We start from the raw sequence: 26,319 nt of genomic DNA, 5'->3' as shown, positions 1-26,319 counted from the left end.
AGCTGAGGTATTGGGAGATATCCCTGAAAAGGTACCATCAAGTGGGACAGTTCAGTTGGAGGTGGAGAAATTAAGGCTGGAACATGAAATTAAGTTAAAAGAGCTGGAAGCGGCTGAGAAAGAGAGAGAAAGGGCTGAGAGAGAGAGAGAAAGGGTTGAGAGAGAGAGAGAAAGGGAGAGGGAAAGACAGCATGAAATTCACCTAAAGGAGCTAGAAGCAGTCGAGAATGAGAAATGGAGGCAACATGACCGGGAAATGGAGAAGATAAGGAACGAGCAAAGAGATCAAGAGTTAGACTGAGCGGAGCGGTTTAATGTTAGTAAGGAGTTGAGATTGGTACCCCCGTTCGAGGAGACAGATGTCGATAGTTATTTCTTGTTTTTTGAAAAGGTGGCAGTAAATCAGAAATGGCCAAAAGAGCAGTGGGTGGCATTGTTACAAAGTGTGTTAAAGGGGAAGGCCCAACGAGCATATGCGGCGTTGTCCCTGGAGGAGGGGAAGCAGAGAATTATGCTGAAGTAAAGGAGGCCATTCTCCGGGCTTACGAATTGGTACCCTTGCATAGGGTCCTTCTAGATTGTGAGTTGGTGTTGGGACCAGTGGAGCTGGGGGTTCTGCCAGAGTTGCCGGGGGAAGGCATGGATGTCCTTCTGGAAAACGACCTAGCGGGAGGGAAAATGGGAACAGCCGTGAAGCTGACAACCCAGCTTGCGAGGATTGAGGCCCCTCCCTCAGATATGAAGATATACCCCGCCTGAGCGGTCACTCGCAGCATGTCGAAAAAGACAGCTGAGAGAGAGAGCAGTCTAAATCTGGCCGGTTTTGATTTGGCCGACACGTTTTTACCGACTCTGTACCAGCGAGGGTTCGAGGAAGGTAAACCGGAGAGTAAGGAGGGGGGAGAGAGTAAACAGGGGGAGGTAGACCTGCCCTTAGCCAGACGAGAGTTTGTATGGGAACAGGAAAGGGACGAGGAGCTGATAGCCTTGAGAGAGTTGGTTCTTTCGGAGACCGAGGTTGAAACTGAGCCCGAAGGTTACTACCGGAAGGAGGGTGTGTTGATGAGGAAGTGGAGGCCCCCCAAGGTGTCGGTCGATGAGGACTGGGCGGTGGTACATCAGATAGTAGTCCCGAAAGCGTATCGGGACGAAATTCTGAACTTAGCTCATAAGGGACCGTTAGGTGGGCATTTGGGAATAACGAAGACAGTGGATCGGGTTCAAAGAGAGTTCTATTGGCCAAACATGAGAAAAGAGATTACTGAATATTGTAAAAGGTGTCATACCTGCCAAATGGTGAGTAAGCCGAACCAAGTTATCCCTAAGGCACCCCTCCGATCCATCCCCGCGTGCGAGGAGCCTTTCTCCCGAATCATTGTAGATTTTGTGGGACCCCTACCTAAAACTGCGAGGGGGCGGCAGTATATCATGACCATGATGTGTGCCGCTACACGATTTCCAGAGGCTGTGCCTCTGGGTAATATTAGGACCGCTGTGGTGGTGAGGGCCCTCATCAAATTCTTTACCACAGTGGGGCTGCCTAAGGAGATACAGTCGGATCAGGGGAGTACCTTCACATCTAACGCATTTCGGCAGATGATGACCCAGCTAGGGGTCAAACAAATTCTAGCCTCCACGTACCACCCAGAATCCCAAGGGGCGTTGGAAAGGTTCCACGCTACACTAAAGACCATGCTTAAAACTTATTGTCAGGAGAACGTTTGAGACTGGGATGAGGCTTTACCCCTTCTGTTATTTGCCGTCAGGGATACAGTCCAGTGCTCACTGGGGTTCAGTCCGTTTGAGCTCGTTTTCGGTCACAGGCCCAGGGGCCCTCTAACCCTCCTGAGAGAAAAGTGGTCTAGCCCGACCGTTCAAGTCAGTGTGATCGACTATGTTCTGAAATTCCGGGAGAGGCTGCATAAAGTACACGCCTTGGCAAAGGAAAACCTTAAAGAATTGATGCACCATCAATAACTCACACTGAGACGTAAGGCGAGATATCGGCTTTTATTGACTGGAAGAAGGAACCAGGAGTGAGTGTCCATCATACTTTGTCCTGGAGACTGAGGCCGAGCGTCAGGCCTCAGATCGCCTTTATACAGGGGCCTGTGGGAGGAGCCACAGGAGCAGTCAGCAGGGGGCATGTCCAGACAGGCACATAGTTCACCACAAGAATCCCAGAAAAAAATGAGCCAGTGGTATAACCCCGAGAGTGAGAGAACGAGAGTTTTACGTAGGCGACAAGGTTTTGGTCCTATTTCCGGTAGTTAACCATCCCCTTCAGGCGAGGTTTCAAGGACCATATAAAGTGCGTAAGAAAATAGACTCGCTGAATTACGTGATGGAAACCCCTGATTGGCGAAAGCCGACCCAGTTAGTTCACGTGAACATGACGAAAATGTACCATGACACTACCCCCGCGGTGGTCGGTGCGGCCATGAAAACCGATCACAACCCGTTGGTATTCCTGGCCAATATGGAAAATAAAAACAGGAGGTTGTTGAGCTGGAGTCTGATGCTGCAGGAATTCGATATTAAGATACAGCACGTTAAGGGGAGTGATAATGTGCTAGCGGATTGTTTATCTAGATGCTGAACTAAGTGTATAACTGTATGGCTCTGTAATTAAAAGAAAAAGCTTGGGTATTGTGTTAGATTAAAAACCATGTAAGACTCTGTACAACTCCGTTTTTAACCGCTGGTAAAAAACGTTTTTTTAGAGGGGAGGTGTTATGAATGTACCACAGCTCTGAGGGGCCGAAGGGGCGGGAGCAGCCCCCTCCTTCCGGAGAATCGCAAGAGCACTATTAATTCGGGTCTCGGACCCAGGCAAATGAGAGACAATGTAAAGGTTTTGGCCAGGGCTCTTAGAGACACCTGTGCTGAGGGCATGACCCTGCTACGTGACAGCTACCACGGATATGGACACCCTTGGGCAACGTGGGGGTGGGGATTACATCACCCTACTTTGATGGACATCTACAACTCTGCAAGTCAAGATGAAAGGGGACTGCAGAAGGCGGTACCCCAGAGAGACGCACCAGAAGGACTCGATCGCTCAACGCTCCCGTGATAGCTGGAAGCCAGTCAAAAAGCCACGTGTACTCCGTAACTTCTCTGCCTGGGGAGCGGGTAGCTGATAATACCGAGAAGGACTTCGAACTAATAACAGGGAAACAACGCTCCCCTGATTCAACGGAGTTGCTTCGTCAAAGACCCGGGCAAGTTTTGTCGTTTCTCCTCACTCTCTCTGAAACACGTGAAACCCAGCGATTCCCCAAAAAGACTGAAGCCTGCAGACTTCTGAGTGACTTTTCTATTCCCAACGGACAATATATTATCCCCTAGACAACAGTCGAGATTATTTCTTAATGATGATTATTGATATACCCGCGCTTTAGATTGAGTTTGGCCGATGTATATGTTCTGAATGTTTGGTTTAACCTTAATTTTGTGCCCCCTTTATGAATAAAACCGTTCGAAAATAGGGCCCTCAGACTCCAACGGACCTCTCTATCTTTGCTGGTGAGTTATCCAGTTATGGAATACGGAACAATATACTCTGCTAATCTGTTTACTTTGTCTCATTTTATATTACTTTATTCCTTGGTTACTAATAAATTAGTTTATAACTGAAGACTCAGACTCCAGGTGTGTCCATTTCTGTTGGTTCTTTTTAACCTGTTACGGGGCATGTAACATACTTGGACATAGCATCTTATCAGTGTGAATTTGTAAATCTTGTAATCTTTGACTTGTTGATATTGTACATCTTATTTTAAGGTTTTTTTTTATTCTTCCTTACTTCCCTTCTAATATTTATACCTGTGCATTTGAAATGCTCCTTGACAATGTAATTTCCTTTGGGATCAATCAGGTATCTATCTATCTATTTCCCGATGAGGAAGTCAAGAATTCGGTTGCAGAGGGAGGTACAGAGGCCTAGGTTTTGAAGCTTGTTGATTAGTACTGGGAGCAAATCACCTTGATCCGATTCACAAAGCAGCAGAAATAGGCTTTTCAGCTCACTATGTTCATGCCAAGTTTGTCATTGAACTGTGTACACATATACGGCTGGACAAAACAACGTTCTTCCAGACCAAGGTGCTCAACACAGAACATAGAACTCACACACAGCACATAAAGTAATATTACCACAAATAAGTTAACACATAATAAGGTGGTTTACGTCACAAGTTAAAAAGTAAATGCTAATGGTGCGTCATACTATATGTTGAGACCTGGGTGATGGTGGAAGAAGTTGTTTCCCATCCTAGTAGACCTTGTTCTAATGCTAAATTTATTTATTTTATTTAGCGATAATGTTAGGGGTGTTGTAGATAGTATGAAGAGTTGTCAGAGGTTACAGCGGGACATTGATAGGATACAAAACTGGGCTGAGAAGTGGCAGATGGAGTTCAACCCAGATAAAAGAACAAAGAACAATACAGCTCAGTACAGGCCATTCGGCCCACAATGTTGTGCTGACCCTTAAACCCTGCCTCCCATATAAACTTCCACCTTAAATTCCTCCATATACCTGTCTAGTAGTCTCTTAAACTTCACTAGTGTATCTGCCTCCACCACTACACAGGCAGTGCATTCCACGCACCAACCACTCTCTGAGTAAAAAACCTTCCTCTAATATCCCCCTTGAACTTTTCACCCCTTTCCTTAAAGCCATGTCCTCTTGTATTGATCAGTGGTGCCCTGGGGAAGAGGTGCTGGCTGTCCACTCTGTCTATTCCTCTTAATATCTTGTATACCTTTATCATGTCTCCTCTCATTCTCCTTCTCTCCAGAGAGTAAAATCCTGCTTCCTTAATCTCTGATCATAAACCATACTCTCTAAACCAGACAGCATCCTAGTAAAGTCTGAGGTGGTTCTGTGTTCACTTCTGGTTGCCTCCCTACAGAAAGGACATGGAAACTGTTGAAAGGGTGCAGAGGAGATTTACAAGGATGTTGCCTGGATTGGGGAGCATGCCTTATGAGAATAGGTTGAGTGAACTCGGCCTTTTCTCCTTGGAGCGACAGAGAATGAGAGGTGATCTAATAGAGGTGTACAAGCTGATGAGAGGCATTAATCGTGTGAATAGTCAGAGGCTTGTCCCCAGGACTGGAATGGCTAACATGAGGGGGCATAGTTCTAAGGTGCTTGGAAGTAGGTAAAAGGGGGATGTCAGAGATACATTTTTCACACAGAGTGGTGGGTGCGTGGAATGCACTGCCAGTGATAGTGGTAGAGGCAGATACAATAGGGATTTTTAAGAGACTTTTGGAAAGGTACATGGACATTAGAAAAATGGAGGATTATGCAGTAGGGAAATACAGGCAGTTTCTAGAGTAGGTTATCTCATGAACCTCCTCTGAACTCACTCCAAAGTCAGTACATCCTTTATTAGAAAAGAGGTCCAAAACTGCTCACAGAATTCCAAGCGAGGCTTCACCGATACCTTAAAAAGCCTCAATTTTACATTCTTACTTTTATATTCTAGTCCTCTCAAAATGAATGCTAACAACTCAACCTGCAAGTTAACCTTTAGGGAATCCTGCACAAAGCATGCCAAATCACTTTGCACCTCAGGTTTTTGAGATTTCTCCCTGTTTAGAAAATAGCCTGTTTTATTCCTTCTACCAAAGTTCATGAGCCTACACCTTCTGCCACTTCTTTGCCCATTCTCCCAATCTGTCTAGTCCTTCTGCAGACTCCCTGCTTCCTCAGCACCACCTGACCCTCCATCTACCTTTGTACCATCTGGAAACTTGGACACAAAGCTATCAATCCTTTCGTCCAAAGCCATTGACATATAATGTAAAACAAATCAGTCCCAACAGAGACCCCTGTGGAACACCACTATCACTGGCAGCCAACCAGGAAAGGCTCTGTTTTTTCCCACTCTTTGTCTCTCGCCAATCAGCCAATGCTCTATCCATGCAGGTATCTTTCCTATAATGCCATGGACTCTTATCATATTAAGCACCCTAATGTGTGGCTCCTTGTCAAAGGTCTTCATAAAATCCAAGTACATAACATTCACCAGTTCTCCTTTGTCTATACTGGTTGTTATTTCTTCAAAGAATTCCAACAGATTTGCTAGGCAAAAAATGTCCTTAAAGAAACCATTCTGACATTTGCCTATTTTATCATGTACCTCCAAGAACCTGAAACCTCATCCTTCATAATGGACTCCAACATTTTCCAGACCACTGAAATCAGACTAACTGGCCTATAATTTCCTTTCTTCTACCTCCCTCTTTTCTTGAAGAGTGGAGTGATATTTACAATTTTCTAGTCCTCCAGAACCATGCCATAATTAAGTGATTCTCAAAAGATCATTACTAATGCCTCCATTACCTCTTCAGCTACCTCGTTCAGAATCCTGCGTTGTAGTCCATTTAGTCCAGGTGACTTATCTACATTCAGACCTTCCAGTTTCCCAAGAACCTTCTCCCTAGTATTGGTAACTTCACACACTTCTGCCCCTGACACTGAAACTTCCGATATACTTCTAGTATCTTCCACAGTGAAGACTGATGCAAGATACATATTCAGTTCATCAGCCATTTCCTTGTCCCCCATTACCACCTCTCCAGCACCATTCTTCAGCAGTCTGGTATCCACTCTCACCTCTCTTTTACTCTCTACTTATCTAAAAAAAACTTTTGGTATCCTCTTTGATATTATTAACCAGCTTCACTTTATATTTCATCTTTCCTTCCTTATAGCTTTTTCGTTGCCTTCTGTTGGTTTTTAAAAGCTTCCCAAAAATGCCCTCTCTTTTGCTTTTATGTTGCCTTTGACTTTCCTTGTCAGCCACGGTTGCCTCATCCTCTCTTTAGAATACTTCTTCGTCTTTGGATATCCTGCGCCTTCCAAATTGCTTCTAGAAACTCCACCCATTGCTGTTCTGTCATCACCCCTACTAGAGCCCCCTTCCAACCAACTTTGGCCACTCATCTCTCATGCCTATATAATTCCCTTCATTTCATTGTAATACTGATATGTCTGACTTTAGCTTCTTCCGCACAAATTGCAGGGTGAATTCTATCATGTTATGACCACTGTCTCCTAAGGGTTCCTTTACCTTGACCTTCCTAATCAAATCTTCATCATTACACAAGATCCAATCTAGAATACCCTTTGCCCTCGTGGGCTCAAAAAGCCATCTCATAGGCATTCTACAAATCCTCTCTCTTGAGGTCCAACACCAACCTGATTTTCCCAATCGACCTGCATATGGAAATCCCCCAGGACTATCATAACACTGTCCTTTATACGCCTTTTCTATCTCACATTATAATTTGTAGCCTACATCTGGTTACTGTTTGGAGACCTGTATATAATTCCCATCAGTGTCTTTTTACCCTTGCAGATCTTAACTCTACCCACAAGGAGTCTACATCTTCCAATCTTGTGTCACCTCTTTCTCAGGATTTGATATCATATCTTGGAGCCATGCCATCCACTCTGCCTACCTGCCTGTCCTCTCGATACAATGTGTAACTTTGAATGTTATACTCCCAACTATAATTTTCTTTTTGCCACGACTCAGTGATGCCCACAACATGCCTGCCAGTCTCTAATAAGATCAGCTTCCTTATTCTGTATCCTGCATGCATTCAAATAATACCTTTTGTAACCCTTTTCCATTTTGTCCCCATGTTGAAACTCATCCCACTGTCTGCAATTTTGCCTTGCCATCTGCCTGTCCTTTCTCACCACACACCACATGTGCTTGTATACCAGCTGCCCCGGATGCCATCCTCCTGCTAAATTAATTTAAATCCTCCAGAACTACTCTTGTCAAACCTTACTGCAAGGATATTGGTCCCCCTTGGGTTTAGCTATAACCATTTACTTTTGTACAGGTCATTCCTTCCCCAGAAGAGATCCCAATGGTTCAAAATTTTGAAGTTCTCCCCACTGCACCAGTCCCTCAGCCACACATTCATCTGAATAATCAATCTATTCTTATTCTCACTGGCATGTGGACCTCCAAGGTTATTACTCTGGAGGTCCTGCCTTTCAGCTTTTGAACCAGATCCCTAAATTCTCTCTTCAGGAGCTCCTCCGTTTTCCTACCTTGTCATTAGTGCCAATACATATCAAGGCTTTTGGCTTTCCACCTTTCCCCTTCAGAATGCCATGGACCCAGTCCGAGACATCCTTGACCCTGGCACCCAGGAGGCTAAATACCATTTGGGTCTCTCTATCTTCTGTCTACTCCTCTAACAATGGAATCCCCCTTCACTACTGAAGTCCTCTTCTCCCTCCTTCCCTTCTGATCCACAACACCACAGACCTGGATGCTGCAGAAGCCCCTTGGTAGGTCATCCCCCTCAACGGTATCCAAATAATAAGTATTGAGGGGATCGGCTACAGGGGTACTCTTCATTGGCTGCCCATTTCCTTTCCCTCTCCTGACAGACACCCACATATCTGCCTCCTACAACTTAGGGTAACTACCTCCCTGTAGCTCCTACCTATCAGCTCCTCGTTTGCCTGTAGATAGATAGATAGATAAATAGATAGATACTTTATTCATCCCCAAGGGGAAATTCAACATTTTTCCAGTGTCCCATACACTTATTATAGCAAAACTAATTACATACAGTATTTAACTCAGTATAAACATGATATACATCTAAAATCACCCTCCCAAAAAGCATTAATAAATAGCTTTTAAAAAGTTCTTAAATAGTTTACTAAGTGCATTGAGTGGTAACTTAAGCTCAGTCCTAACCCCAGCACTTTAACATGTCTTGCCCCTGGTGGTTGAATTGTAGAGCCGAATGGCTTTGGAGAGTAATGATCTCTTCATCCTGTCTGAGGAGCATTGCATTGACAGCAACCTGCCGCTGAAGCTGCTTCTCTGTCTCTGGATGGTGCTGTGCAGAGGATGTTCAGGGTTTTCCATGATTGACTGTAGCCTACTCAGCGCCCTCTGCTCTGCCACCGATGTCATACTCTCCAGTTCTGTGCCCACGACAGAGCCCGCCTTCCTTACCAGCTTATTAAGACATGAGGCATCCCTCTTCTTAATGCTGCCTCCCCAGCACGCCACCACAAAGAAGAGGATGCTCTCCACAACTGACTGATAGAACATCTTCAGCATCTCACTACAAACATTGAATGACGCCAGCCTTCTGAGGAAGTACAGTCGACTCTGTGCTTTCCTGCACAGGGCATCTGTGTTGGCAGTCCAGTCTAGCTTCTCATACATACCTTAGTCTAGCCTGTATGCACTGAAGGTCATTGACCTGCAGCTCCAGTTTCTGAACGCATTCTCTAAGGAGCTGTAACTCAGTGTACTTGGTGCGGATGTGGATATCTGGGAGGCTGGGTTCTCCCAAAGTTCTCACATCTCACACAAAGAACACAACACAGCCCCTGGAGCCATTCTCATTGCATTAACTGTGTCCTAAAGGATGAAAAATGGAGAAGAATCTTTTCTCATTCGAGCTTGTACTTACCTCAACCTTTTAAGCCAAAGCCTCCCCACTGCAACACCGGTCCGCTCCACTTGTCCCTACCTTATTTTTATTTGGGTTTCCCATTAAATACTTGCAAATGTTGTGAGCATTTGTTTCCATCACGTTCTTGGGCAGTGTACTCTAAAATTGATCCAAAGTTCCTCAAATCCCTTGCAATCTTTTAACCCTTACCCTTGACCCATATCTTCTTATTTTAGACACCTCTCTCGAAGTTCAAAGTAAATTTATTATTAAAGTACATCACCATGTACCCTGAGATTCATTTCACAATAGCATCAATGAAAATGCACATAAATGCTGACGGTACTTGTTCTACCTTGTTTTTCCTAGGAATCTGCACCATTCTGTTTGAAACAAGGATGGGATGTCTGGAAGAAACCATTCCTGAGGAGACACAGAAGTTTATTGCATCTGTCTTTGAGATGTTCTACTGCTCAGCTTTAATCGTCTTCTTTCCCAAAGCAATATGGAAATACATTCCCATTTGGAAAAGGTTTATAGCTGCGTGGGACTATATCTTTTATATCAGTAAGATGAAATTAGTTGCAGTGTTATTAATTTGAGCAGGTTTAAAACAGGACAAGTTGATGGGAGAGTGGCACCATTTGTTCTCTTCTTTGACAGTCCCGTGTGAGTCAGGATGACTTACTTTTACCGGAGATGAAAGAGAGAGATGCTTAAAGTCATAGAACACAGAAACAGACCCTTTGGCCCATCTATTTTGTGCTGAGCCATTAATCTGTCTAGTCCCATTGATCTCCACTTGAATCATAGCTCTCCATACCCACTCCCCCTCCATGTAATTTTCCAAATTTCTCCTAAATATTAAAATATTGAAGAGGAATGTGAAGGGAAACGTCTTCACTCAGAGGGTGGTGAGAGTGTGGAACAAGCTGCCAGTGCAAGTGCGAGCTGGATTTCAATGTTTAGTGGATAGCAGGGGTATGAAGGATTATAATACAGGTGCAGGCCAATGGGACTAGGCAGTTTAAATGGTTCAACAGGAACAAGATGGGCCGAAGGGCCTGTTTCTGCACAGCATTTTTCTATGACTCTAACTTCCCCTCGATTCTTCCACTCACCTTTAACCATAAAACAATTACAGCATGGAAACAGGCCATCTCGGCCAATTAACCTACCAACCCACATGTCTTTGGGACATTGGAGGGAAACATGGGGGACCCCATGCAGTGACAGGGAGAATGTGCAAACTCCACACAGACAGAGCCTGAGGTCAGAATACAACCTCTTCACCTTCTTTAACATGAAGTGTAAGAGGCAGACTTAGAGTGGTTGTATGTAATAAAATGCTTTGTCTTGTTTTAAATAGAAGAATATTTAAATGTTTATCATAATTTTAAGGTGATTGGGGGCAAGTATAGAGGGGATGTGAGAGGTGTTTTCTTTACACAGAGAGTGGTGGGTGCATGGAATGCCATGCCAGGTGTGGTGGTAGAGACAGATACATTAAGCGTACTTAAGAAACCCTTAGATAGGTACATGGATGATAGGGAAATGGAGGGCTGTGCAGGAGGGAAGGGTTAGATTGATCTTACAGTAGTTAAAAGATTGGCTGAACGTAGTGGATGGAAGGGCCTGCTGCAATCTGAATCTGAACCTGTGGGTATTATGTGCTGATTCCAAAAGTGCCTAAAGAAATAAAACCACACCCAAACAGTACAGAAAGTGGAAGGGGCACGATCCTCGAGAATAGTTTACCAGCGGGTGTGCATTGTAAAATGACTGATAATTCCCAGGCACTGTGAATTACTTACACACTTGAATTGTTGACTCTCACAGTCTCATAGTCTAGGACAACTCTCACAGCTACCTGGACTATTCCTCTTCCCACCCTGTCTCTTGCAAAAAGGCTATCCCCTTCTCATAATTCCTCCATCTCCGCCGCATCTGCTCTCAGGATGAGGCTTTTCTTTCCAGGACGAAGGAGATGTCTTTCTTTTTCAAACAAAGGGGTTTCCCTTCGTCCACCATCAACTCTGCTCTCAAACGCATCTCTCCCATTTCCCGCACATCTCCCCTCACCCCATCCACCTGCCACCCCACTCGGGATAGTGTTCCCCTTGTCCTCATCTACCACCCCACCAGCCTCCGGGTCCAACGTATAATTCTCCCTAACTTCCGCTACCTCCAATGGGATCCCACTACCAAGCACATTTTTCCCTCCCCCATCTTTCTGCTTTCCACAGGGATCGCTCCCTATGCGGCTCCCTTGTCCACTCACCCCCCCCACATCCCTTCCCACCGATCTCCATCCTGGCATTTATCCTTGTAAACGGAACAAGTGAACAAGTGCTACACCTGCCCTTACACTTCCGCCCTCACCACCATTCAGGGCCCCAGACAGTCCTTCCAGGTGAGGCGACACTTCACCTGGAGGAACAACACCTTATATACCGGCTGGGTAGCCTCCAACCTGATGGCACGAACATTGACTTCTCTAACTTCCGTTAATGCCCCTCCTCCCCTTCTTACCCCATCCCTGACATATTTAGTTGTTTGCCTGTTCTCCATCTCCCTCTGGTGCTCCCCTGCCCTTTCTTTCTCCTGAGGCCTCCCGTCCCATGATCCTTTCCCTTCTCCAGCTCTGTATCACTTTCGCCAATCACCTTTCCAGCTCTTAGCTTCATCCCACCCCCTGCGGTCTTCTCCTATCATTTCGCATTTCCCCCTCCCCCCACTACTTTCTAATCTTTTAGTATCTTTCCTTTCAGTTAGTCCTGACGAAGGGTCTCGGCCCGAAACGTCGACAGTGCTTCTCCTTATAGATGCTGCCTAGCCTGCTGTGTTCTACCAGCATTCTGTGTGTGTTGTATTGTTGACACATCCTTCTCCCTCCCCTGATGAGGTATTTAAAGTTTAAAAGAGATTTATGAGGCCACAGTTGCCTGGAACAGTGCCTGGGAATGTAATGGAAGCAGATATCACTGTGGTGTTGAAAAGACATAGAATAATACTGTACAGTATAGGCCCTTTAGCCCATGATGTTGTGCTGACCTTTTAGCCTACTCCAAGATCAATCTAACCCTTCCTTCCTACATCCCCTAATTTTTTTAATCATCCGTGTGATTACCTAGGAGCTTCTTAAACGCCGGTAATGCAGCTGCCTCTACCACCAGCCGGGACGAGGGTTTCCACAGAAGCCACCCACTCTCTGTATCAAAACCCCACCTCCTGCATTCTGATAGGCACGTGAACGTGGGGGCTATGGGTCATGTGCAGGCAGATATCCAGTTTAATTTTGCATCATAGTTGGCTCCATCATTGAAAGACCTGTGCAGTACACTACACTCAGTGGCCACGTTATTGGGTACATCCTGTGCCAAACAAACTGCCCACTGAGTGAATGTTCATGGTCTTCTGCTGCATTAGCCCATCCACTTCAAAGCTCGACTCTTTGTGCGTTCACAGATGTTCTTCTGCACACCAGTGTTGTAATGCCTTGTTCTTTGACTTACTGTTGCCTTCCTGTCAGCTTGAACCAGTCTAGCAACGCTCGTCTGACCTCTCAAAACAAAGCATTTGCCCACAGAACTACTGCTCATGGGGTGTTTTTTGTATTTCACACAAACTTTAGAGCCTGTTGTGCACGAAAATCTCAGGAAATGAGAAGTTTCTGAGATCTTCAAAACATTCTCTCTGGTGCCAACAATCATTTCAAGATCAAAGCAACTTAGATCACATTTCTTCCCCATTCTGATGTTTGGTCTGAACAACAACTGAGTTTCTTGATCATGTCTGCATGCTTCTGTGCATTGAGTTGCTGCCACATGATTGACTGATGAGGTATTTACATTACTGATGTGGACAGGTGTACCTAATAAATAGGCTACAGGAACGTATGTTCTACGCATGTTCAATGTTCCAGATGATAGCACCCACAATCTCTTGTGTCGACAAAGAGCAACTTGTCTAAATGTTGTACTTCACTGATTTATACTGCTCTGTATTCTAACGTGCACCATTCGGAAATGGTATTGGTATTAACATAGAAAACCTACTGCACAATACAGGTCCTTCAGCCCACAAAGCTGTGCCAAACATGTCCTTACCTTAGCACTACCTAGGCTTTCCCCATAGCCCTCTATTTTCTAAGCTACAGGAGTCTCTTAAAAGACCCTATCGTTTCCGCCTCCACCACTGCTGCTGGCAGCCCCTTCCATGCACTCACTACCCTTTGCGTAAAAAACTTACCCCTGTCATCTCCTCTGTACCTTCTTCCAAGCAATTTGAAACTATGCTCTCTCATGCTAGCCATTTCAGCCCTGGGAAAAAGCCTCTGACTATCCACATGATCAATGCCACTCATTATTTTGTACACCTCTATCAAGTCACCTCTCATCCTCCGTCGCTCCACGGAGAAAAGGTCGAGTTCACTCAACCTATTCTCATAAGGCATGCTCCCCCATCCAGGCAACGTCCTTGTAAATCTCCTCTGCACCCTTTCTATGGCTTCCTCACCCTTCCTGTAGTGAGGCAACCAGAACTGAGCACAGTACTCCAAGTGGGGTCTGACCAAGGTCCTATATAGCTGCAACATTACCTCTCAGCTCTTAAACTCAAACCCACGATTGATGAAGGCCAATACACCGTGTGCCTTCTTAACCACAGAGTCAACCTGTGCAGCTGCTTTGAGTGTCCTATGGACTCGGACTCCAAGGTCTCTCTGATCCTCCACACTGCCAAGAGTCTTACCATTAATATTATATTCTGCCATCATATTTGACCTACCAAAATGAACCACCTCACACTTATCTGGTTTGAACTCCATCTGCCACTTCTCAGCCCAGTTTTGCATCCTATCAATGAACCGCTGTAGCCTCTGACAGCCCTCCACACTATCCACAACACCCCCAACCTTTGTGTCATCAGCAAATTTACTCACCCATCCCTCCACTTCCTCATCCAGGTCATTTATAAAAATCATGAAGAGTTGGGGTCCCAGAACAGATCCCTGAGGCACACCACTGGTCACTGGTCTCCATGCAGAAAATGACCCATCTACAACCACACTTTTCCTTCTGTGGGCAAGCCAGTTCTGAATCCACAAAGCAATGTCCCCTTGGATCCCATGCCTCCTTACTTTCTCAACAAGTCTTGCACAGGGTATCTTATCAAATGCCTTACTGAAATCCATATACACTACATTACTGCTCTTCCTTCATCAATGTGTTTAGTCACATTCTCAAAAAATTCAATCAGGCTCGTAAGGCACGACCTGCCTTTGACAAAGTCATGCTGACTATTACTAATCCTCTCAAAATGTTCATAAATCTTGCCTCTCATGATCTTTTCCATCAACTGATGTAAGACTCACTGGCCTATAATTTCCTGGGCTATCCCTACTCCATTTCTTGAATAAAGGAACAACATCTGCAACCCTCCAATCCTCTGGAACCTCTCCTGTCCTCATTGATGATGCAAAGATCATCGCCAGAGGCTCAGCAATCTCCTCCCTCGCTTCCTACAGTAGCCTAAGGTACATGGGGTACATCCAGTCCGGTCCCGATGACTTAAACAACCTGATGCTTTCCAAAAGCTCCAGCACATCCTCTTTCTTAATATCTACATGCTCAAGCTTTTCAGTCCACTGTAATTCATCCCTACAATCACCAAGATTCTTTTCTGTAGTGAATACTGAAGCAAAGTACTCATTAAGTATCTCTGCCATTTCCTCTGGTTCCATTCACACTTTTCCACTGTCACACTTGATTGGTCCTTTTCTCTCACGTCTAACCCTCTTGCTCTTCACATACTTGTAGAATGCCTTGGGGTCTTCCTTAATCCTGTCCGCCAAGGCCTTCTCATGACCCCTTCTGGCTCTCCTAATTTCATTCTTAAGCTCCTTCCCGCTAGCCTTATAATCTTCTAGATCTCTATCATTACCTAGTTTTTTGACCCTTTCTTAAGCTCTTCTTCTTGACTAGATTTACAATAGCCTTTGTGCAGCATGGATCTGGTACCTTACCATCCTTTCCTTATCTCATTGGAGCATACCAACTCAGAACCTCACGCAAATATCCCCTGAACATTTGCCACATTTCTTCGGTACGTTTCCCTGATAACATCTGTTTCCAATTTATGCTTCCTAGTTCCTGCCTGATAGCCTCATAGTTCCCCTTACTCCAATGAAACGTTTCCCTAACTTGTCTGTTCCTATCCCTCTCCAATGCTATGGTAAAGGAGATAGAATTGTGATCTCCATCTCCAAAAATGCTCTCCCACAGAGATCTGACACCTGATCAGGTTCATTTCCCTATACCAGTTCAAGTACAGCCTCTCCTCTTGTAGACTTATCTACATATTGTGTCAAAAAACTTTCCTGAACACACCTAACAAACTCCACCCCATCTAAACCCCTCATTCTAAGGAGATGAAAATCAATATTTGGGAACTTAAAATCCCTCACTACAACAACCCTGTTATTATTCCTTTCCAGAATTTGTTTTGCTATCTGCTCCTCAATGTCCCTGTTACTACTGGGTGGTCTATAACAAATACCCAGCAGAGTTGTTGACCCCTTCCTGTTCCTAACTTCCACCCACAGAGACTCTGTAGACAATCCCTCCATGACTTCCTCCTTTTCTGAAACTGTGACACTATCTCTGATCAACAGTGCCACACCCTCACCTCTTTTGCCTCCCTCCATCCTTTCTGAAACATCTAAAGCCTGGCATTTGAAGTCACCATTCCTGCCCCAGCACCATCTAATTCTCTGTAATGGCCACAACATCATAGCTCCAAGTGCTGATCCACGCTCTAAGCTCATCTGCTTTATTCATGATACTTCTTACATTAAAATAAGACACATCTCAAACCATCGGACTGAGTGTATCCCTTCTCTATCATCTGCCTATCCTCCCACTCGCACTGTCTCCAAGCTTTCTCTATTTGTGAGCCAACCTCCCTTTCCTCCATCACTTCAGTTCCCACCCTCCACCAATTGTAGTTTAAACTCTTCCCAATAACCTTTGCAAACCTCCCTGCCAGGATTTTGGTCTCCCTTGGATTCAAGTACAACCTGTTCTTTTTGTACAGGTCACACCTGCCCCAGAAGAGGTCCCAAAGATCCAGAAATCTGAATTCCTGTCCTCTGCTCCAATCCCTCAGCCACACATTTATCCTCCAGCTTCTCACTGTACTCACTGTCACATGGCACAGGCAGTAATCCCGAGATTACTACCTTTGTGGTCCTGCTTCTCAACTTCCTTCCTAACTCCCTGTAGTCTGTTTTCAGGACCTCCTCCTTTTTCCTACCTATGTCGTTGGTACCAATATGTCCCACGACCTCTGGCTGTTCTCCTTCCCACTTCAGGATATCATGGACGCGATCAGGAACATCCCAGACCCTGGCAGCTGGGAGGCAAACTACCATCCGTGCTTCTTTCTTGCATCCACAGAATTGCCTGCCTGACCCCCTAACTATAGAGTCCCCTAACACTACTGCCATCCTCTTCCTTTCCCTACCCTTCTGAGCCACAGGGCCAGAGGCAAGACCACTGTTGCTTCCCCCAGGTAGGCCATCACCCCCCCAACAGCACTCAAGTAGAAATACTTGTTAAGGGGGACAGCCACTCTCCAGCACCTGCTTTTTCCCTTCCCTCTCCTGACTGTTACCCACTTCTCTGTCTCCTGTGGTCCCGGGGTGACTACCTGCCTGAAGCTCTTCTCTATCTCCTCCTCACTCTCCCTGACCAGATGATACTGACTTATCATTGTCACATGTACTGAGATACAGTTACAAAAACTTGTCTTGCATACTGGTCATTGGGATCAGATCATTGCTCAGTGCAGAACAGGGTCAAACAATAACGATGCAGAGTAAAGTAACAGCCACAGGGAAAATGGAGTGCAGGTGCAAGATCATAATGAGGTAGACTGTGGGATGAAGATTCCAACTTGTCATTCTAGGAACTATTTAATAATCTTATAACAATGAGTAGAAGCCGTCCGTGAGCCTGGTGGTGTGTGCCTTCAGGCTATTGATCCTCTGCCTGATGGGAGAGAGAAGAGAGAACGATTGGGTTAGGTGGTGTCTCTGACTACATTCAGATTCAGTTTATTGTCATTTAGAGACCACAAATGCAATGCAGTTAAAAAATGAGACAACGTTCCTCCAGAATGATATCACAAAAGCATATGACAAAACAGACTACACCAGAAAATCCACATAACGTTTGGAAATCCCCAAGTCCAGAGTCCGGAGAGGCTGCTGTGTATTAATATCGTGCTACCATCTAGCGCGTTCCTGGAAAGGAGCTCCAAACCCACCAGACAAACAAGACCAAAAACGAAAGCCACAAGACCTGCACAAAACCACATATAGTTACAACATGCTATTGTTTGCACTGTTGTAACTATACATTGTAACTATGTGGTTTTGTGTAGGTCAACTTCTGCAGGTCTGCTGGAGGCAAGGGACAGGGGAGTTCCATTTCTGCAGGCCTGCTGGAGCTTGTGGGGTGTGGGGAGGTCAATTCTTGTAGGTCTGGTGGAGGTGAGGGACAGGGGTTAATTAAGTTACTCAGGTCTACTGGAGATGAGGGACAGGGGAAAGTTCCATTCCTGCAGGTCTGCTGGAGGTGAGGAACAGGGCATTCTATTCCTGCAGGTTCACTGGAGGTGAAGGACAGGGGAATTCAAATCCTGCAGGTCTGCTGGAGATGAAGAATGGGGAGTTCAATTCTTGTAAGGGATGGACATTTGAATTCATGCAGATCTGCTAGAGCTTGTACAATGTGTGGTGGTCAATTCCTGCATATCTGCTGGAGATGTGGGACATGGAAGAGTTCAACTCCTGCAGGTCTGCTGGAGCATGAGGGTAGAGGAATGCCCAACTCCTGCAGATCTGCTGGAGTTGACAGACAGTCAGGGGGGGTTTCCCAACTCCTGCTGGAGCTTGTGGCATGGCTCCCACTGACCTGCTGGTGCTGCATGCTGACCACCAATTACCTTACCGGATCTAATGAATTGCACTTTTTTGATATTTAGCTGAGAAGCTCGTCAACAAGAAGATGAAGGAGGTCCAGGAAAAAATGGAGAAGGGAGTTGAAGTGAGTGGGGAGTATCTCACATACTTGTTGACCAACACCAAAATGACACCCTTGGACATCTACGGCAGTTTGTCTGAATTACTGTTGGCTGCAGTGGACACGGTAAGAGAAGCAGGTTCTTTAATAATGTTTAGATCAAAGAGAACAAAATTCAAAGTTCAAAGTAAGTTTATTATCAAAGAATATATATGTCACCATAGACTACCCTGAGATTCATTTTCATGCTGGCATTTGAGTAGAACAAAGAAACACTATCAAATGAATGAAAAATTACACACAAACACTGACGAACAACCAATGTGCAAAAGAAGACAAATTATGCAAATACAAAAAAATTGTAAATAACTAAGTACATGAATAATTTTAACCACATGAGGTGTAGAGCCCTTGACTATGAGTCCATAGTTTGTGGAATTAGTTCAGTGTCAAATCCGCATCTGTGAGTCCAGAGATAGTGAAGCAGTTCAGTGTTGAATCTTTCACAGTAAGTCCATAGTTTGTGGAATCAGTTCAGCACTGAGATGAGTGAAATTATCCACACTGGTTCAGGAGCCTGATGGTTGTGGAGTAATTACTGTTATTGATCCTGGTGGTGTGGGACCTAGGGCTCCTCTACCAACTTTCTGATGGAAGCAGCTAGAAAAGAGCATGGACTGGATGGTGGAGTTCCTTGATGATGGATGATGCTTTTAATGGCAATGCTCCAAGCTCAGCTGCTCGGCTGAATCTTGAAGATGCAACATCTTATCTCTTAAACCCATTCTGTATTAGCTACCAATGGTAATAGGATAAATCTGCATAGAAACAGCCTCTTTGGGCCAAAATCCGCTTCAACAATCAATGGATGTTCAGCTTCCAGCACCTCAAGGTACTCCAGCTTCCACAAAATCACTGAAATCTGTTGAATATTGAAAAGCCTGGACAGTGTGGCCATGGAGGTGATGTTTCCAATAGTTGTGGAGTCTAGGGCCAGAATGTAGACTCTCAGAAAACAAGGATGTTTCATTAGAACAGAGATGAGCAGAAATTTCTTTAGCCACAGGGTAGTGAATCTGTGGATTTCATTGCCACTGAGGGCTGTGGAGTCCAAGTCAGTGGGTAGATTTAGAGTGGAGCTTGTTCTATTTTATTAATTTATTGAGATACAGCACAGAATAGGCCTGTCTGGGCATTTGAGTGGTGCCGCCGAGCCGTCCTCCAATTTAACCCTAGCTAATCATGGGACAATTTACAATGACCAATTAACATTCCATTGGTATGAGTTTGGACTGTGGGAGGAAACCGGAGCACCCGGAGGAAACCAGAATGTAGAAACTCCTTACAGGCAGTGGTGGGAATTGAACCCTGATCACTCAAACTGTAAAGCATTGTGCTAACCACCATGCTACTGTACTGCCCCAGTTCTTGATTGGTAAGGACTTGTGAAAGGTTATGGAGACAAGGCAGGAAAATGGGGTTGAAAGGAATAATAAATCAGCCATGATGCAATGGCAGAGCAGATTCAATGGGCTGAATGGCCTAATTCTGCTCCTATATCTTATGGTCTTGTGGATGATAGAACAATGGAGGGCTATGTGGCAGAGAAGGATTAGATTGGCCTTAGAGCAGGTTAAAAGGTCAGCACAACGTAATGGACAGAAGAGCTCGCACTGTGCTGTGGTGTTCTGTGTAAGCTCTAGTGAAGGAATTGTCTTTTCTTTTCAGACATCAAATACAACCTCTTGGATCCTGTACAATCTGGCAAAGGAGCCAGCCATTCAGCAAAAACTCTATGAAGAAATCAACAGCATTATTCCAGGAGACCAAATTCCACTCGCCAAGGATTTCAGCCACATGCCCCTGTTGAAAGCGGTGGTCAAAGAAACCCTTCGGTAAGACATGGATTTCTGTTCCCACTCCCCTGGTCTCACTCTTCTCCTTTGCAATAATTCATTTCTATTGGAATGGAATGGGAGATGTTAATACAAGGGAGCATAATTTTCAGATGAAAATATAGGAGGGATGTCAGAGGTAGAATATGTACACAACACTGGAAGAACTCAGCAGGCCAGGCAGCATCTGTGAGAAAAGAGTAGCCAATGTTTTGGGACGAGACCCTTCATCAGGAATGGGGGGGAAGAGCCATTCCTGGCCATATTAATGGCCGAAGCCCAGTAATAGAGATAGGGGAGGGGGTAGGGCCTACAGGTGCCAGGTAGAAAACCGATCAGAGGAAAGATAAAGGGGGGAGGGGGAGGGGATTAGCATGAAAGAACTATAGAGATAAAGAAGCAGAAAGTTGAAAGGGGAGAGAGGCAGAGAGGGTCCTGGGATAGGGGGAGGGGGAGGGAATTACTGGAAATTGGAGAATTCAATGTTCATACCACCAGGCTGGAGGCTACCCAGACGGTAGATGAGGTGTTGCTCCTCCAACCTGAGTTTGGCCTCATCATGGCAGTAGAGGAGGCCATGTATGGACATATCTAGATGGGAATGAGAGGCAGATTTGAAGTGGGTGGCAACCGGGATGTCCTGTCTATTGTGACGGATGGAGCGTAGGTGCTCGACGAAGCGGTCCCCCAATCTGCATTGGGTCTCGCCGATGTAGAGGAGGCCGCACCGGGAGCACCGGATGCAATAGACATCTCCAGCAGACTCACAAGAGAAGTGTTGCCTCACCTGGAAGGACTGTCTGGGGCCTGGAATGGTGGTAAGGGGGAGGTGTGGGGACAGGTGTAGCATTTGCGCTTGCAGGGATGTGCCAGGTGGGAGTTCTGTGGGGAGGGACGTGTGGACCAGGTAGTCGCGGAGGGAACAATCCCTGTGAAAAGCTGAGAGGGGTAGGGAGGGAAAGATGTGCTTGGTGGTGGGGTCCTGTTGAAGGTGGCGGAAGTTGCGGAGGATAATGTGTTGGATCCGGAGGCTGGTGGGGTGGTAGTTGAGGACAAGGGGAACCCTGTTCCTGTTGTGGTGACGGGAGGATGGGTTAAGGGCTGAAGTGCGGGAAGTGGAGGAGATGCGGGTGAGGGCATCTTTGATGACGCCAGAAGGGAAACCACAATCCTGAAAGAAAGAGGACATTTGAGAAGTCCTGGAATGGAATGCCTCATCCTGGGAGCAGATGCGGCGGAGATGGAGGAACTGGGAATAGGGAATGGCATTTTTGCATTGGGCAGGGTAGGGAGGTATAGTCAAGATAGTTATGGGAGTCAGTGGGTTTGTAGAAGATGTCAGTGGATAGTCTGACTCCAGAGATGGAGACTGAGAGATCAAGAAAGGGGAGAGAAGTGTCCGAGATGGACCAAGTGAATTTAAGGGCTGGGTGAAATTTAGAAGCAAAGTTGATGAAATTGACGAGCTCAGCATGGGTGCAGGAAGCAGCACCAATGTAGTCGTCAATGTAGCGGAGGAAAAGTTGGGGAATGGTGCCAGTATAGATTTGGAGCATAGACTGTTCCACATAACCCACAAAGAGGCAGGCATAGCTGGGGCCCATGCGAGTGCCCATGGCTACACCCTTGATCTGGAGAAAGTGGGAAGAACCAAAGGAGAAGTTATTGAGAGTTAGAACAAGCTCTGCCAACCAGAGGAGTGTGGTGGTGCTGGGGAATGTGTGGACCACCCTGCCAAGGGTGGTGATAGAGGCAAATACATTAGGGAAATTTAAGAAACTCTTAGATAGGCAGGTGGAATGTAGAAAGATGGAGGACTGTAGAAGACTGGATTGATCAAGGTTCGAGTAGGTCAAAAGGTTGGCACAACATTGTGGGCCATAAATTCTGTACTCTTCTACGATGTTCTATGCTCTGTGTTGCAGGGAGAAGGCAGGAGAATGGGGTTGAGGGGGACAATAAATCAGCCATGATAGAATGGCAGAGCAGACTTGATGGCCGAATGGCCTGATTCTGCTCCCATGTGGTATGGTTTTATGGAATGGTCTATGGACTGGAAAGATTATGAAGATATGAGCCAAGTGTAGGAAAACTTAGATAAGCAACTTGGTCAGCAAGGGAGAGTTGGGCTGAATGGACTGTTTCTATGCTGTATCAATCTTTGAATCTATGACCGAATCTCTGCGAACAGCAGAGCCAGTTTAAAAGGCCCAAAGGCCTTATCCTACTCCTGTTTGCTATGTTTTATTGAATCTCTGACCTGCACTAGAGTATTTAAGGTGAGAGCGGTAAAGTACAAAAGAGATGCAGAGGCAAGATTTTTTACATACAGTCATGGGCGTGTGGAACGCGCTGTGGTCATGGGGAGAACATACAAACTCTCTGAGTGGACGCAGGTAGCATTGGAGCATCTAAGAGACTTTTAGACCATATGCAGTGAAGGGGTCTGATCAATCAGCAGGGAACAGGGATCATGGGCTGTGGAGCCTGTCCTGTGCTAATATGATACACACATTCTATGCAATTGTTCAAATCAAATTTATTCCCTGTTTTGTGAAGAAAAATACCTTGGTTGTGTCCTGCAGTAACACTTTCCAACTACAAACTGTGCTTCAGTGTCCCTCCCCCTCCATTCCCTTCATATTCATGTGTCTACCTAAAAGCCTCTTGAACTCCACCAATCCAGCATAACCCCTGGTGACCCATCTACCACTCTCTGCATAAACAGCTTACCCCTCGCATCACGTTTAAGCTTCCCCCCTCTAACCTTAAAAGAATGCTTGTTGGTGTTAAACCTGGGGAAAAGATCCTGAAGTATCAAACACCAGAGAACAGATTCATGTAAATCAATTTATCTGACCTGCTGGGTATCAATCTGACAGGTTTTGGGAAGCATCTTAAGTAATGTTATGTTGAGATTTATGGAGGAAATTCCAAAATATGAGACCTCTGTTGGATTGTGAAATTTGCTACACTTTCTTAAACATATGGTAGGAAATAAATCTGCTTATTTGAGCTCTGCTGTTAAGGTCATAACTGATTCCCACTTTCTGCACTAATATCATATCTCTTGATTCTCTCAATGCCAAAAACCTCACCAAAAGTAAACCTCTTCTCCAGTCTCCACAGCCCCCATATTATAGGGTGCCCAGAATGTATCAACCTTCTGTGTTCAGTGTTCTCCTCATTATGAGCCATTGCCATATCCCGTGACCCTCACTCTTTTGCTTCCTCTCAGAATGCAAGCATGTTCTAAGTTTGCCCACGTGGGGAGTAACCCCTTTTCTTTCCTTGCCCTAGGTTGTACCCAGTGGTACCTGGCAATGCTCGTGTAGTAACGGAGAAGGAGCTCACGGTTGGAGGATACCACTTTCCTAAAAACGTGAGTGCAAGCTGAAGCAGTAAGATAAATACTGATGGTAGAATAACGCGTCTATCCCTTAACATATGGTCAAAGGTACGTCACCCCAGTGAACTATTATGGCAGTGTATACACCGGACACAGATAATGCAAATAGCTACAATCTTTACCCAGGATAGGGGAGGCCAAATCTAGAAGGCAGAGATGCGTCACAGCTTGGTACAGCAACTGCTCTGTGTGAGAACACAAGGAACTGCAGAGAGTTGTGGACACAGCTCAGCACATCATAGAAACTAACCTCCCCTCTACAGACTCCGCCTATACTTCTTTCTGCCTAAGTAAAGCAGCCAGTATAATCATAAACCCTACTCACCTGGACACTTGGAGTATTGTGAGAAGTACTCACCTCTTCTCCCCCCTCTCCCATTGGGTAGAAGACCAGAAGATACAGGAGCAGAATTAGGCCATTTGACCCATTGAGTCTGCTCCGCCATTTCATCATGGCTGATCCATTTCTCTTTCAGCCCCAGTCTCCTGCCTTCTCTCCATAACTAACCCTTCATGCCCCGACTAATCAAGAATCTATCAACCTCTGCCTTAAATATACCCAATGACTTGACCTTCACAGCCGCCTGTGACAACAAATTACACAGATTCACCACTCTCTGGCTTAAGAAATTCTGCTTCATCTCAGTTCTAAATGGACGTCCCTCTACTCTGAGGCAGTGCTTCTGATCCTAGACTCGCCTACTATAGGAAACACCCTCTTCACATCCACTCTAATAAGGCTTTTTAATATGATATTTTCAATGAGATCCCCCCCACCCCTCATTCTTCTGAATTCCAGTAAGTACAGGCCCAGAGCAATCAATCGGTCATCATATGGTAACCCTTTCATTCCTGGAACCATTCTCGTGAACCTCCTCTGAACCATCCTCAGTTTCAGCACATCCTTAGATAAGGGGCCCAAATCTGCTCACGATACTCCAAGCCAGGCCTCACAAGTGCTTTATAAAGCCTCAACTTTACATCCTCGCTTTTATATTGTAATCCCTTTGAAATGAATGCTAACATTGTGCTTACCTTCCTCACCATAGACTCAACCTGCAAATTAACCCTCAGGGAATCCCACGAGGACTCTCAAATTCCTTTGCACCTCAAATTTTTCTCTGCATTTAGAAAATAGACTATGCAATTTTCCAGTCATCCAGAACCATGCCAAAAATCTATTGATTCTTAAAAGGTCATTATTAATGCCTCCATGATCTCTTCAACCACCTCTTTCAGAACCCTGGGGTGTAGTCCATCTGGTCCAGGTGATGAATCTACCTTCAGACCTTTCAGCTTCCTTAGTGATAAGCAACTACACTCACTTTTGTCCCCTGACAGTCTTGAACTTATAGCATACTGCTTGCGTCTTCCTCAGTGAAGACTGATGCAAAAAACTTACTCAGTTCATCCGCCATTTCCTTGACCTCCATTATTACTTCTCGAGCATCATTTTCCAGCAGTTTAATATCCACTCTTGCCTATCTTTTACTCTTTATGTATCTGAAGAAACTTTTGGTATCCTCTTTAATATTATTGGCTAGCTTACATAAGGTATCTTTTTCAGCCTTATGACTTTTTTAGTTGGCATTTGAAAGCCTCCCAATCCTCTAACTTCCCACTAATTTTTGCTCTGTTATATGCCCTCTCTTTGCTTTTATATTGGCTTTGCCTTTCCTCATTAGCCATGTTTGAGTCATTCTGCTTTCAGAATACTACTTCTTCTTTGGGATATATCTATCCTGCATCTTCTGAACTGCTCTCAGAAATTTCAGCCATTGTTGCTCTGCTGTCATCCCTACTAGTGTCCCTTACCAATCAACCTTGGCCAACTCCTCTCTCATGCCTCTTAATTCCACTGTAATATGGATATTGTTTATGGCCAAATATGTTTGTGTATGGTTTACGGCCATATAATATGTGTAGCATCTGTACCCCCTATTTACCCCCGTTCACCATTGCCAACAGTGCAACACTTCGGTGTAAATACGGTGTAATGCCCCCCAGTACATGCTCACAACACAAATATCAGACAGTACACCCAAGGCGAGTAAATAATTGCAACTTTATAGTTATTTCTTAGTGATGGGTTAGTAGAAACAGATAACCTAAAGGTTCTAAATCAGTAAGTTTATCAGTTTGTGCACATAATATTTTAATATGTTGGAGCTCACGCCTCCGGTTCCATCCACAATGACCTTCCGAGCCTTTGGCCACCATCCGAACTGTTAACATCCAGTATAAGGAACCCTGGGACCGCTGTCCACTCCTCACACGTCTGTCCTCCTCGCTCGCCTCCCCGAAGAACCGCAAACTCCTGCTCAGCTCACACATACAAGGTAGCATAACATTTCTCCATTGGTCAGTTCCCCCTTATCTGCAATTATAGCCCAAACATTTCAGCTACAGAAACGCATTACACCATTCAGTAACTGTAACGTTCTCCTTTGCGTGTACTAATAATGCC

General features: G+C 45.2%; 1 protein-coding gene across 3 annotated transcripts in view; it reads left to right on the top strand.

Annotated features, from left to right (window-relative positions):
- LOC132392987 (sterol 26-hydroxylase, mitochondrial) overlaps nt 1-26,319 on the top strand; it is a 176,499-nt gene that overhangs the window by 125,334 nt on the left and 24,846 nt on the right. For all 3 annotated transcript variants that reach the window (XM_059967652.1, XM_059967651.1, XM_059967653.1), the window contains exons 4-7: nt 9,832-10,029; nt 18,511-18,674; nt 20,277-20,443; nt 23,744-23,825. In XM_059967652.1, coding sequence (XP_059823635.1) covers nt 9,832-10,029; nt 18,511-18,674; nt 20,277-20,443; nt 23,744-23,825 — 611 coding nt within the window. The remainder of the gene's footprint in view (nt 1-9,831; nt 10,030-18,510; nt 18,675-20,276; nt 20,444-23,743; nt 23,826-26,319) is intronic.

Source organism: Hypanus sabinus, chromosome 4 (assembly GCF_030144855.1).
Source record: "Hypanus sabinus isolate sHypSab1 chromosome 4, sHypSab1.hap1, whole genome shotgun sequence".
Taxonomy (NCBI): Eukaryota; Metazoa; Chordata; class Chondrichthyes; order Myliobatiformes; family Dasyatidae; genus Hypanus; species Hypanus sabinus.
Note: the sequence above shows the minus strand (reverse complement) of the source record. Positions and strands in the feature narration are given on the sequence as shown.